The 14605-nt window shown below is 56.1% G+C and overlaps 1 protein-coding gene across 2 annotated transcripts in view; it reads right to left on the reverse strand.

The window, feature by feature from the left end:
- The window catches only part of OGFOD3 (2-oxoglutarate and iron dependent oxygenase domain containing 3), a 1262510-nt gene that overhangs the window by 369347 nt on the left and 878558 nt on the right, over nt 1-14605 (reverse strand). For both annotated transcript variants that reach the window (XM_078654650.1, XM_078654651.1), the window contains one exon: nt 666-819. In XM_078654650.1, the coding sequence (XP_078510776.1) occupies nt 666-819 (154 nt within the window). The remainder of the gene's footprint in view (nt 1-665; nt 820-14605) is intronic.

Below are 14605 nucleotides of genomic sequence, written 5' to 3' on the forward strand. Positions count from 1 at the left end.
ACATTTAGGGAATGCTTTGTACATTAGCTTTAGGAATTGAAAATAGGTAATCCCTATTCCTAAATAGTGGTCGAAATTTGCAATTTCTACAGTGTAGAAATGTTAAATTGTGATTGGTTTTGGCCCCTTATACATCTGAAAATGACATTTAACATTTCTTGACAGGCAGAAATAGCGATTCGGCCTGTTAAAAATGCAGAATGGCTTTTGTACATCTGGGCCAGTGGCGCTAGAAAAAGAGGTCATGAGTAAGGACAGGGGCACGTGTGGATCCATGTGCAACAGTGAGGACAGTTTTGGGGCCAGCTGGGAGCATTGCAAAAACACTATCCTTCTGGACCTGCTCCAGCGCGCCAGGTGGGTTTGCAAAACATTCTGGATCTAGTCTGTCCATTGGAACCATTTGATAAGATGAGGAATCGGTTGGATGTAGTATTTATCCATTTGAAAGAAACATTAAAGAAGGTAGGAAATTCATTCTAAAATTAACAAGAAATTAGTTATTACAGCTAATTTCATAAAAACTCATTCACGTGAATGATGGGCAGAGCAGATACTGTTGGCCTGATATCATGTACAAGACGTGTGAACTCACAAAGCAATATAGATTCTCAGTCAGATACCAGAGGAATCAGCCCACTTGATCCACCAAACCTCATAGTTACCTTGTCGATATGAGGATGCCAGTACTCATCATGTGTGGTCTTCGCTGCTGTGCTGTTCATTCGGGAAAAGAAGGTGGGTTTGGTCAAGTACAAGTTGGAAGAACTGATACCAAAAGATGTTGCTATCGCCAACTGAATTCTTTGTCTTATATCCCTGGAACACAAAAAATAACGAAGTGAAGGCATTAGCATAGGAATACATATTGGTAATATTAGTGATAAGTCATGATTATAAAGAACAGAAATGTTCCAAACAAAGTCACATAATAATGATTAGAATGATTCTGCACTTGCAAAGTTAGGTATATGCTTTTTGGGATATCGTCTTTGTAAACAAGATGATTCCTCTGAGATTCCTGCCAACCACTTTGCGCTCCACCTTAAATGAGTGAAGAGTGGAGGCATTATGTTTGAGATTTAAAACTAGCCTTTCACATAATTTCAAGGAGATGACTCAGCAGAGCTACAATTTGGGATCTCTACTACTCATCCTGCCTTACACAAACACTGCTCTCTAGTTTTTGTTCGGTACATTTTTTACGTGCAGTCTTCTTCTTCAAACTACTAACTAAAACAGAGCAATCTGGGGATTCTGTTCTGCAATCAAGCCAAAAGAGTTCAAAATAGACTGCTTGTCCTGGCCTCTCTTACATTTCAACCATTGGAAGGCCAATCACTATGGCAAGAACGGAAACTGCTTCACGAATTTATTAAGCAAAGTTATATGCAAGTTGGCAACATGCATGTTCGATGCACTGTAATGAGCCACCCTGCCCTGTTGAACGATTGTCGGCAGTCCTTAATTCCAAATGTTTAAGCCATTCAATATAAGAAATGGCAGAGTATGGCGAATGGGTGAGGATGGAGGAATGTGAATGGGAGGAAGCCTACGCTCAAGAATACCAGGGGAGATTAAATAGAACTGCATCCTATGCACATCTCACTGCTCTTACCTATAAGTAACCAGTAGGACTCATTCAAACCTTTAAAAAAACATCAATATGTTTAGGACCTCTTGAATGCACCAGGGATGGTTTCTTAACACAAACTTGCTCTCGGGGGCCAAATTTACAGTGTGGTTTGTGGGCGAGGGCCGCACCGGTGGAGGCGGGTTCAGTGGGGGAGGAGGGAGGGGCTAGAGAAAAAAAACTGTGACCATAAAGTTGAATACAGGCCCCTGCAGCGGACGCCTTCATCCACTGAGCCAACAGACCCGGCATACACACACATACATACGTCTCTCTCTCTATCTGTCTCAATCTCTCTCTCCCCCTCTCCCTATCTCTCCCTCCCTCTCTCTGTCTCCCTCCCTCTATCTCTCTCTCTCGCTCCCTCCCTCCTTCCCTCTGTCTCTGTCTCACTCCCTCTGTCTCACTCCCTCTGTCTCTCTCTGTCTCCCTCCCCCTCTGTCCGTCTCCCTCTGTCCATCTCCCTCTGTCTCCCTCCCTCCCTCCCTCTATCTCCCTCCCTCCATTTCCCTCCCTCTATCTCTCTCCCTCTATCTCCCTCCATCTCCCTCCTTCCCTCCATCTCCCTCGCTCTGTCTCCCTCCCTCTGTCTCCCTCCCTCTGTCTCCCTCCCTCTGTCTCCCTCCCTCTGTCTCCCTCTCTCTGTCTCCCTCCCTCCCTCCCTCTATCTCCCTCGCTCCCTCTATCTTCCTCTCTCCTCTCTCCCTCTGTCTCCCTCCCTCGTCTCCCTCCCTCCATTTCCCTCCCTCCATCTCCCGCCTTCCCTCTATCTCCCTCCCTCTGTCTACCTCCCTCTGTCACCCTCCCTTTGTCTCCCTCTCTCTGTCTCCCTCTCTCTGTCTCCCTCCCTCCCTCTATCTCCCTCCCTCTCTCAGACTCCCTCTGTCTTCCCCTGACTCCCTACGTCTCTGTCTGCCTCTCTCCTCTCAGTCTCCCTCCCCCTCCCCCTTCCTCCCTCTCAGTCTCCCTCCCCCTCCCTTCATAATTCCCTCCCTCACCCTCCCTCCCTCTCAGTCTTCCTCCAAATCTCCCTCCCTCTGTCTGCCTCCCCTCCCTCAGTCTCCCTCCCCCTCCCTCCCTCTCAGTCTCCCTCCCCCTCCCTCCCTTTCAGTCTCCCTCTCAGTCTCTGTCACTCTGCCTCTATCTGTCTGTTCCTGTCCCTGCCTCTGTGAGGTGTGCTCGCAGTAATCAAGAGCAGTAAGCAGTAAGAAGTTTCTGAGGTTATTTATTAGTTTTCTCTAAGTAAGAGACCTCATCCTCCAAAGTGCAGCAGACAACTGACTCTGGGTTTGGGTCTAAACATTCTAAGCAAGCACCATTCTACGTTAGAACACATGACAAGTACTAGGTAACCAAGGAGCTAAAGATGCTAACCCAGCATATGCTGAGACACTACACTCTGTCTCTGTCTGTCCCTGTCTCTGTCTCTCTCCCTCTGGCTCCCTCGCCGTCTCTCTGTCTATATCTGTCCCTGTCTCTACCTCTATCTCTCCTTATGTCTATCTCTGTCTCTTCTGCCTCTATCTGTCTCTGTCTCAATCTGTCCCTGCCTCTCTCTCTCTATCGCTGTCTGTCTCTATCGCTGCTGTCTGTCTCTATCGCTGCTGCCTGTCTCTATCGCTGCTGCCTGTCTCTATCGCTGTCTGTCTCTATCGCTGTCTGTCTCTATTGCTGTTTGTCTCTACCGCTTTCTGTCTCTACCGCTGTCTGTCTCTGCCTCTATCTGTCTCTATATGTCTTTATCTGTCTCTATCTCCATCTGCCTCACCTCACCCGGCTCTCACTCCCTGCTGCCCTCTGTCACCTCACCCGGCTCTCACTCCCTGCTGCCCTCCCAACTCACCCGGGCTCTCACTCCCTGCTCTGCCTTCCCACCTCACCAGGCTCTCACTCCCTGCTGCCCTCCCACCTCCTCTGGGCACTCACTCCCTGCTCTGCCCTCCCACGTCACCCGGGATCTCACTCCCTGCTGCCCTCCCACCTCACCGGGCTCTCAATCCCTGCTGCCCTCCCACCTTACCCGGGCTCTCACTTCCTGCTGCCCTCCCACCTCACCCGGCTCTCACTCCATGCTGCCCTCCGTCACCTCACCTGGCTCTCACTCACTGCTGCCCTCCCACCTCACCCGGTTCTCACTCCCTGCTGCCCTCTGTCACCTCACCAGGCTCTCACTCCCTGCTGCCCTCTGTCACCTCACCCGGCTCTCACTCCCTGCTGCCCTCTGTCACCTCACCCGGCTCTCACTCCCTGCTGCCCTCCCACCTAACCGGGCTCTCACTCCCTGCTGCCCTCCCACCTCACCCGGGCTCTCACTTCCTGCTGCCCTCCCACCTCACCCGGCTCTCACTCCATGCTGCCCTCCGTCACCTCACCAGGCTCTCACTCACTGCTGCCCTCCCACCTCACCTGGCTCTCACTCCCTGCTGCCCTCTGTCACCTCACCAGGCTCTCACTCCCTGCTGCCCTCTGTCACCTCACCCGGCTCTCACTCCCTGCTGCCCTCCCACCTAACCGGGCTCTCACTCCCTGCTCTGCCCTCCTACCTCACCGGGTTCTCACTCCCTGCTGCCCTCCCACCTCACCGGGCTCTCACTCCCTGCTGCCCTCTGTCACCTCACCCGGCTCTCACTCCCTGCTGCCCTCCCACCTAACTGGGCTCTCACTCCCTGATGCTCTCCCACCTCACCAGGCTCTCAATCCCTGCTGCCCTCTGTCACCTCACCCGGATCTCACTCCCTGCTGCCCTCTGTCACCTCACCCGGCTCTCACTCCCTGCTGCCCTCCCAACTCACCCGGGCTCTCACTCCCTGCTCTGCCTTCCCACCTCACCAGGCTCTCACTCCCTGCTGCCCTCCCACCTCCTCTGGGCACTCACTCCATGCTCTGCCCTCCCACGTCACCCGGGATCTCACTCCCTGCTGCCCTCCCACCTCACCGGGCTCTCAATCCCTGCTGCCCTCCCACCTTACCCGGGCTCTCACTTCCTGCTGCCCTCCCACCTCACCCGGCTCTCACTCCATGCTGCCCTCCGTCACCTCACCTGGCTCTCACTCACTGCTGCCCTCCCACCTCACCCGGCTCCCACTCCCTGCTGCCCTCTGTCACCTCACCAGGCTCTCACTCCCTGCTGCCCTCTGTCACCTCACCCGGCTCTCACTCCCTGCTGCCCTCCCACCTAACCGGGCTCTCACTCCCTGCTGCCCTCCCACCTCACCCGGGCTCTCACTTCCTGCTGCCCTCCCACCTCACCCGGCTCTCACTCCATGCTGGCCTCCGTCACCTCACCAGGCTCTCACTCACTGCTGCCCTCCCACCTCACCAGGCTCTCACTCCCTGCTGCCCTCTGTCACCTCACCGGGCTCTCACTCCCTGCTGCCCTCTGTCACCTCACCCGGCTCTCACTCCCTGCTGCCCTCCCACCTAACCGGGCTCTCACTCCCTGATGTCCTCCCACCTCACCAGGCTCTCACTCCATGCTGCCCTCTGTCACCTCACCCGGCTCTCACTCCCTGCTGCCCTCCCACCTAACCGGGCTCTCACTCCCTGCTGCCCTCCCACCTCACCAGGCTCTCACTCCCTGCTGCCCTCCCACCTCACCGGGCTCTCACTCCCTGCTTCCCTCCCACCTAACTGGGCTCTCACTCCCTGATGCTCTCCCACCTCACCAGGCTCTCAATCCCTGCTGCCCTCTGTCACCTCACCCGGCTCTCACTCCCTGCTGCCCTCTGTCACCTCACCAGGCTCTCACTCCATGCTGCCCTCCCACCTAACCGGGCTCTCACTCATTGATGCCCTCCCACCTCACCAGGCTCTCACTCCCTGCTGCCCTCTGTCACCTCACCAGGCTCTCACTCCCTGCTGCCCTCCCACCTCACCCAGGCTCTCACTCCCTGCTACCCTCCCACCTCACCGGGCTCTCACTCCCTGCTCTGCCCTCCTACCTCACCGGGTTCTCACTCCCTGCTGCCCTCCCACCTCACCGGGCTCTCACTCCCTGCTGCCCTCTGTCACCTCACCCGGCTCTCACTCCCTGCTGCCCTCTGTCACCTCACCAGGCTCTCACTCCCTGCTGCCCTCCCACCTAACTGGGCTCTCACTCCCTGATGCTCTCCCACCTCACCAGGCTCTCAATCCCTGCTGCCCTCTGTCACCTCACCCGGATCTCAATCCCTGCTGCCCTCTGTCACCTCACCGGGCTCTCACTCCCTGCTGCCCTCTGTCACCTCACCCGGCTCTCACTCCCTGCTGCCCTCCCACCTCACCGGGCTCTCACTCCCTGCTGCCCTCTGTCACCTCACCAGGCTCTCACTCCCTGCTGCCCTCTGTCACCTCACCCGGCTCTCACTCCCTGCTGCCCTCTGTCACCTCACCAGGCTCTCACTCCCTGCTTCCCTCCCACCTAACTGGGCTCTCACTCCCTGATGCTCTCCCACCTCACCAGGCTCTCAATCCCTGCTGCCCTCTGTCACCTCACCCGGCTCTCACTCCCTGCTGCCCTCTGTCACCTCACCAGGCTCTCACTCCATGCTGCCCTCCCACCTAACCGGGCTCTCACTCATTGATGCCCTCCCACCTCACCAGGCTCTCACTCCCTGCTGCCCTCTGTCACCTCACCAGGCTCTCACTCCCTGCTGCCCTCCCACCTCACCCAGGCTCTCACTCCCTGCTACCCTCCCACCTCACCGGGCTCTCACTCCCTGCTCTGCCCTCCTACCTCACCGGGTTCTCACTCCCTGCTGCCCTCCCACCTCACCGGGCTCTCACTCCCTGCTGCCCTCTTTCACCTCACCCGGCTCTCACTCCCTGCTGCCCTCTGTCACCTCACCAGGCTCTCACTCCCTGCTGCCCTCCCACCTAACTGGGCTCTCACTCCCTGATGCTCTCCCACCTCACCAGGCTCTCAATCCCTGCTGCCCTCTGTCACCTCACCCGGATCTCAATCCCTGCTGCCCTCTGTCACCTCACCCGGCTCTCACTCCCTGCTGCCCTCCCAACTCACCCGCGCTCTCACTCCCTGCTCTGCCTTCCCACCTCACCAGGCTCTCACTCCCTGCTGCCCTCCCACCTCCTCTGGGCACTCACTCCATGCTCTGCCCTCCCACGTCACCCGGGATCTCACTCCCTGCTGCCCTCCCACCTCACCGGGCTCTCAATCCCTGCTGCCCTCCCACCTTACCCGGGCTCTCACTTCCTGCTGCCCTCCCACCTCACCCGGCTCTCACTCCATGCTGCCCTCCGTCACCTCACCTGGCTCTCACTCACTGCTGCCCTCCCACCTCACCCGGCTCTCACTCCCTGCTGCCCTCTGTCACCTCACCAGGCTCTCACTCCCTGCTGCCCTCTGTCACCTCACCCGGCTCTCACTCCCTGCTGCCCTCCCACCTAACCGGGCTCTCACTCCCTGCTGCCCTCCCACCTCACCCGGGCTCTCACTTCCTGCTGCCCTCCCACCTCACCCGGCTCTCACTCCATGCTGGCCTCCGTCACCTCACCAGGCTCTCACTCACTGCTGCCCTCCCACCTCACCAGGCTCTCACTCCCTGCTGCCCTCTGTCACCTCACCAGGCTCTCACTCCCTGCTGCCCTCCCACCTAACTGGGCTCTCACTCCCTGATGCTCTCCCACCTCACCAGGCTCTCAATCCCTGCTGCCCTCTGTCACCTCACCCGGCTCTCACTCCCTGCTGCCCTCTGTCACCTCACCAGGCTCTCACTCCCTGCTGCCCTCCCACCTAACAGGGCTCTCACTCCCTGATGCCCTCCCACCTCACCAGGCTCTCACTCCCTGCTGCCCTCTGTCACCTCACTCGGCCCTCACTCCCTGCTGCCCTCCCACCTAACCGGGCTCTCACTCCCTGATGCTCTCCCACCTCACCAGGCTCTCAATCCCTGCTGCCCTCTGTCACCTCACCCGGCTCTCACTCCCTGCTGCCCTCCCACCTAACCGGGCTCTCACTCCCTGATGTCCTCCCACCTCACCAGGCTCTCACTCCCTGCTGCCCTCTGTCACCTAACCGGGCTCTCACTCCCTGCTGCCCTCCCACCTCACCAGGCTCTCACTCCCTGCTGCCCTCTGTCACCTCACCCGGCTCTCACTCCCTGCTACCCTCCCACCTCACCGGGCTCTCACTCCCTGCTCTGCCCTCCTACCTCACCGGGTTCTCACTCCCTGCTGCCCTCCCACCTCACCGGGCTCTCACTCCCTGCTGCCCTCTGTCACCTCACCAGGCTCTCACTCCCTGCTGCCCTCCCACCTAACTGGGCTCTCACTCCCTGATGCTCTCCCACCTCACCAGGCTCTCAATCCCTGCTGCCCTCTGTCACCTCACCCGGCTCTCACTCCCTGCTGCCCTCTGTCACCTCACCAGGCTCTCACTCCCTGCTGCCCTCCCACCTAACAGGGCTCTCACTCCCTGATGCCCTCCCACCTCACCAGGCTCTCACTCCCTGCTGCCCTCTGTCACCTCACTCGGCCCTCACTCCCTGCTGCCCTCCCACCTAACCGGGCTCTCACTCCCTGATGCCCTCCCACCTCACCCGGGCTCTCACTCCTTGCTCTGCCCTCCCACCTCACCAGGCTCTCACTCCCTGCTGCCCTCTGTCACCTCACCCGGCTCTCACTCCCTGCTGCTCTCTGTCACCTCACCAGGCTCTCACTCCCTGCTGCCCTCCCACCTAACCGGGCTCTCACTCATTGATGCCCTCCCACCTCACCAGGCTCTCACTCCCTGCTGCCCTCTGTCACCTCACCCGGCTCTCACTCCCTGCTGCCCTCTGTCACCTCACCAGGCTCTCACTCCCTGCTGCCCTCCCACCTCACCCAGGCTCTCACTCCCTGCTCTGCCCTCCCACCTAACCAGGCTCTCACTCCCTGCTCTGCCCTCCTACCTCACCGGGTTCTCACTCCCTGCTGCCCTCCCACCTCACCGGGCTCTCACTCCCTGCTGCCCTCTGTCACCTCACCCGGCTCTCACTCCCTGCTGTCCTCCCACCTCACCTGGGCTCTCACTCCCTGCTCTGCCCTCCCACCTCACCGGGCTCTCACTCCCTGCTGCTATCCCACCTCCTCCAGGCTCTCACTCCCTGCTGTCCTCCCACCTCACCGGGCTCTCACTCCCTGCTGCCTTCCCACCTCACCCGGGCTCTCCCTCCCTGCTCTGCCCTCCCCCCTCACCGGGCTCTCACTCCCTGCTGCCCTCCCACCTCACCGGGCTCTCACTCCCTGCTGCCCTCCCACCTCACCAGGCTCTCACTCCCTGCTGTCCTCCCACCTCTTCGGGCTCTCACTCCCTGCTGCCCTCCCACCTCACCGGGCTCTCACTCCCTGCTGCCCTCTGTCACCTCACCCGGCTCTCACTCCCTGCTGCCCTCTGTCACCTCACCAGGCTCTCACTCCCTGCTGCCCTCCCACCTCACCCAGGCTCTCACTCCCTGCTACCCTCCCACCTCACCGGGCTCTCACTCCCTGCTCTGCCCTCCCACCTCACCGAGGCTCTCACTCCCTGCTGCCCTCCCACCTCACCGGGCTCTCACTCCCTGCTGCTATCCCACCTCCTCCAGGCTCTCACTCCCTGCTGTCCTCCCACCTCACCGGGCTCTCACTCCCTGCTGCCCTCCCACCTCACCCGGGCTCTCCCTCCCTGCTCTGCCCTCCCCCCTCACCGGGCTCTCACTCCCTGCTGCCCTCCCACCTCACCGGGCTCTCACTCCCTGCTGCCCTCCCACCTCACCGGGCTCTCACTCCCTGCTGCCCTCCCACCTCACCTGGACTCTCACTCCCTGCTCTGCCCTCCCACCTCACCGGGCTCTCACTCCCTGCTGCCCTCCCACCTCACCTGGACTCTCACTCCCTGCTCTGCCCTCCCACCTCACCAGGCTCTCACTCCCTGCTGCCTTCCCACCTCACCGGGCTCTCACTCCCTGCTGTCCTCCCACCTCTTCGGGCTCTCACTCCCTGCTGCCCTCCCACCTCACCGGGCTCTCACTCCCTGCTACCCTCCCACCTCACCAGGCTCTCACTCCCTGCTGCCCTCCCACCTCACCGGGCTCTCACTCCCTGCTCTGCCCTCCCACCTCACCGAGGCTCTCACTCCCTGCTGTCCTCCCACCTCACCCGGGCTCTCACTCCCTGCTCTGCCCTCCCACCTCACCCGGGCTTTCACTCCCTGCTCTGCCCTCCCACCTCACCCGGGCTCTCACTCCCTGCTCTGCCCTCCCACCTCACCGGGCTCTCAGTCCCTGCTGTCCCCTCCCGCCCCCTCCCCCTGTGTGTGTCAGCTCGGGCTGACACAACCTCCCAGGCACATACATATACCCCAGTACTTCACAGGTCTTTTAAAGACCATGTAAATGTTAATGAGGCTTTGTTAACCTCTTCTTAGGCCCCTCCAGCTCCACTCTGACTGTGGCTGGAATCGCCCGGCCCCCACAGAGCATTCTCTCGGATTCCGCACTGCTGCAACCGCCGGTGTTTGTTTGCTGACGCTTACACAGGTACAAGGTAAGGTCCGTGGGCCGCCAAGGCAGGCTTGCCGGGTCGCTGGAGGCCCGCGGGCCGTACTTTGAGTACCGGTGATCTAGGGTGTAACACTTGTAAAGCGCATATGGGAAGATGCAGGGGCGTAACACAGGCCCCCGTACCTCCCCGCGGTGCAGGAGGCCCCAAAGCTCCCGGGGCCCCCCTCAGCACAGCACCTCGGCCAGAGAGCTCCTGATAGAGTCCGCAGGGGCCCCCTTCATGTACCTTGCAGGGGGGCCCCTTCAATTTTCGTTACGCCACCACGATGATGAACTGCTAAAGAGCCTTTCACATACATGTGATTGCCATATCTCAAGAACTTACTGATGCCACTGTGGCTACGATTTCAGAAGAACACATTCTTTGTGGATTGTAGAATATTTGCAGCTCTTTCCTAGTGCTTAATTTTGTGGAGGTGAAGGTTGGGCCCCACGGAAAGACGACAAGCCTCGTGGAAGGTTCAATACTTTATTTGTAACCCGTAACAGGGGAGAGCCGGGCCGCAAGTGCTGTCGCCGGTCTCTCTGGATGTCCAGCCTCCCGCGTCACGGCCTCTCGCGATAGCAGGCGCGAGGTCATGCGACTCGTGGAGCTACACCGCACACTACACATCTTCCCTCTTAACAATGAAAACAAAACTGCAGATGTGCCCACAACTGTGGGGGTGGAAAGAGAGAGAGAGAGAGAGAGAGAGAGAGAGAGAGAGAGAGCGAGAGAGAGCGAGAGAGAGAGAGAGAGAGAGAGAGAGAAAGAGAGAGAAAGAGAGAGAGAGAGAGAGAGAGAGAGAGAGAGAGAGAGAGAGAGAGAGAGAGAGAGAGAAAAGGGTTCACAACTGAAAGTCACTGAGATGTTTCGGTAGCTTCACCGCACGACCCTTGCGGGTGTGTGTTCCAGTCCCCGGCTGTCTTCCTCCTCGGTGTCCGTCTAACCGTACGCCTTCTTCCTGATCTCTCCGGAAGGCGTTGTGTGTCTCGTCCGGGATGCCTTCTTTCACTGCGTCTTGGCTGGGAGGACATGGCGTAGGTTGTCCAGGTGATTGTCCTCCTACACTGGCTGGACCAGTCTCGGTCATGTGGTATGTAGAGGGTATGGCCGCTCCTGCTACGCTGGTGCTTCCTTCCAGCTCACTGTCACCTGTGCCCCAATGCAGGATCTTGTTGCACTTGGCCATTCTGGATTGGGACCAGACCTTGCCGTCGCTCAATAGGGCAGAGCGAGAGTATGCTTCTACCACCCGCGGGGGTTCACTGAATTTGCTGTCTCCTTTGAGTCCCGATTGACCCCTTTTGACATTGACCCACTCGCCTTCTGCCAATGAGGTGCCACACACATTGTTCCTTTTGTTGTAATGTGCTTTGTAGATGCTTTGTGCTTTCGCTATGTTCTTGCGAACGATAGCTGGTGACCATTTGCTTTGGAGGCTCATGGTCATCCAGGCTGTGTTGTCCCTGGTTAATGGTTCTGTGCCTCTTAAGATCTTAAACGGGCTGTAGCCTGTCAAGGTGAGTGTGATGAGGTATGCCGATACCGTGTTCCTGACTTCCAACTCCCAGTTTTTTTAGGCGCTAATGGCTGCTTGGATCCAGCCCATGATCACCCTGTTGAAGCGTTCCACTTGGCCGTTACCCGCTGGGTGGTAGACCGGGGTGGGCCTCGTCCGGATTCCGTTTCTGTTGGTGAAGGCTGTTCATTTGGCCGACGTGAATTGGGGTCCATTGTTGCTGGTGATAGATTTGGGGATGCCCTCCCTTAAGAAGATGTTGGTGAAGAAAGTGATGACGGCATCGGAGTCTACTGAGTCGCAGATTTTGACCTCAGGCCATTTGGTAGAGCGGTCCACCACGACGACAAGATGTTTGGCGTGCCCCAGGTGTCTAGGACTGGGCCAACGATGTCGATGGTTAAGTCCTCCCAGGGGTTATTGGGAGTGGAGAATTCACCCATGGGTGGCCTCAGGGTGACCAGGGTTTTATCGGTTCTGGCGCAATGGGAGTAGTCTCTCACAAACCGTTCAGCGTGAACGTCCATGGCAGGCCACCAGTACAACAGTTTTAACCGCCGTTTGGTTTTTATGATGTCCAGGTGGCCTTCGTGGTTAATGTGCAGAATGCGGTCACACAACGCCTTCGGGGGCACTACTTTGTCTCCCAGTAGCAGGAATGTGGAATCCTCACCAATGGAGAGTTTGTAACGGACTTCCCAATATTTTCTGAGGTTGCTGTTGACGTGCCTCTTCTCCGGCCATCCTCGCATGACATACCCCTTGATCTGGGAGAGTTCTGTGTCCTGCATGTAGGCTTCTGCCCAGTCTTGGGCACTGATAGTATGTTCATGATCTGACATGAAGGCAATGCTGTACTCTTCCCACTCCGATGTTGTGACGGGATCATCCATGGCTGCCGCTCTGCTCAAGAAGTTTGCCACTCTGTTCTGTGGGCCCGGGATGTATTCCAAGTCATAGACAAAGTCCAACAGATGCAATGTAATTTTTGCCATGCGTGGCGTACAAAAGCCAGCATGAGGAGTGGTTGTCCCATGAAATATCTGGATCACTCAGTTCTTTCCAAGAAGAAATAAAGGTCAAAAGGACATGGTTTCTTACTGTTGGATGGGGAGAAATTAGTTACTTATCTCTAGCTCCTTTTCTTCAGGAGAGTATCTTTAATAGATTAACATGCTTTAATCATTTACCATCCACAGTACTTTTAAAATAGCAATAAACAGCGGTAAGCTGATCCCAGGCCCATCAAACATTTGTTTAGTAGAACATCCACCTCATGAGAAATTACCCAAACTTCAGCCAATGATGTAGATGTGTCGAGGTTCCTTCACCTTCTAGAGGCCACTGTAGCAGTTCTGATTTATTACCATAAATGTGCCTCATCTTCACATAGCTGCACTGCAGATCTCCAGCAGCATCCTAAAATAGTGCAGCTGTTGCTGAGATGCGTCTAGTGGAGCTCACCATCACTCTAACTCTAAGGGGGCCATTCACCTTCTTGCGCCAAGAAGGTATTGCAGGCTGAAAACTAGAGGGCTGGCAGAGATTGACGGAAATCATTGGAAATGTCGCAAAGATCCCAAGACACAGCAAAGCTCTTTCCAAGAGTCCCTCACATGCGATGGATGGTAGAAAAACAAACTGTCTGGGATGTAGGGGGGAATAGAGTGGTCAGCTAATCCACCTCACTGGCTGAAGTTTGGGCCGTTTCAAATGAGGTGAATGTGTTACTAAACAAACAATATTTTGAGCTTAAGGTCATTTTAACAGTGTTTACGTTATTTTAAAGGTACAAGGGATTCTCAGCCTGATAAGGGGGAATGATTCAAGCTTGTGTATTTATGAAAAATCCAACACTCAAAAATCCTCTTTGATGGAAATGTTTTAGGAGGCCAAGGAGCAGGCAGGCACCAGACAGGCACTAGACTCACTGGGTGTCGACGGGGATTGTCTAAACTGCTCCTAATTATTGGATTCTTAAAAGCGTCTGATACAGCCCAATTCAAAAATGTGACATTGTGACGGCACATGAAAATAGGTAAAGCTTTTTTCTGGAACCAAAAGGCAAATCCTAAACTATTTATGTTATGAACTTTAAAAGAGTGTGCTGGTTTCTACCAGAACCTCAACATGTACAGCCATTAAGCTCAGTTGTGGAAAAATGATCCACTTGGTGAGATGTAGAATGATGTCTTCTTGACTTGTGAGCAGAATGACTTGTAGAAAAGTAATATTGTTGTGCTGTTTACATGCAGGCAAAAGATGATCTGAAAACCAAACTTGACAGGCCAAACTGAATCCGTGCAAGTTGAGGAAGCGTGGGGAGGAAGCATGCAGTAATTTCCTGAACCACTCTAGCCTGATCATGCGAGCAGGGGATACGAATCTGTACTCAGTCAAAATGCTAAATTCTAGGAGTTAAATCCTAGGTCCCAGACCAGCATGAGTATCTTAAATGATTCAAAGGGGACTTCTAATGTTTTTTTGATGACTGAATAAACACAGAAGAATCACCCCCTATATTCTGAGAGAACAGGTCCTGCTAACCATTTTTCCTTAGTTACTACACTATACTGAAGTGTTCAGATGAAATTGCTTATGGTCCTAATGCTCTTGCTGAAAGATGCTGCAGAATTTGCAGGACATTGCCTCTTCAGATAATCAACAAGATCCAGGAGTCCTAATTGATCAGAGACCACAGAATGGAAAGGTCTATTTTGACTTCATTTTATTTAAATCATCAAGTACAAGGCCGAGGAGTGACTGATTGATGACTTTTATACATGAGGGGAAAAACACTGTTCACCTCTATGCCTCTTTCTCCATCTTCTTCTCACCCCTTCTCGGGTCTCTTTTCCTTCATATTTTCTTCATGCCCAGCCTCTCTCAGGAGTTCAAAGTGGGAAGCTGGTCAGACGACGCATTTTTTTTTAAGGCACTCATTACAAATTGGG

This window comes from Lissotriton helveticus, chromosome 7 (assembly GCF_964261635.1).
Source record: "Lissotriton helveticus chromosome 7, aLisHel1.1, whole genome shotgun sequence".
Classification (NCBI taxonomy): domain Eukaryota; kingdom Metazoa; phylum Chordata; class Amphibia; order Caudata; family Salamandridae; genus Lissotriton; species Lissotriton helveticus.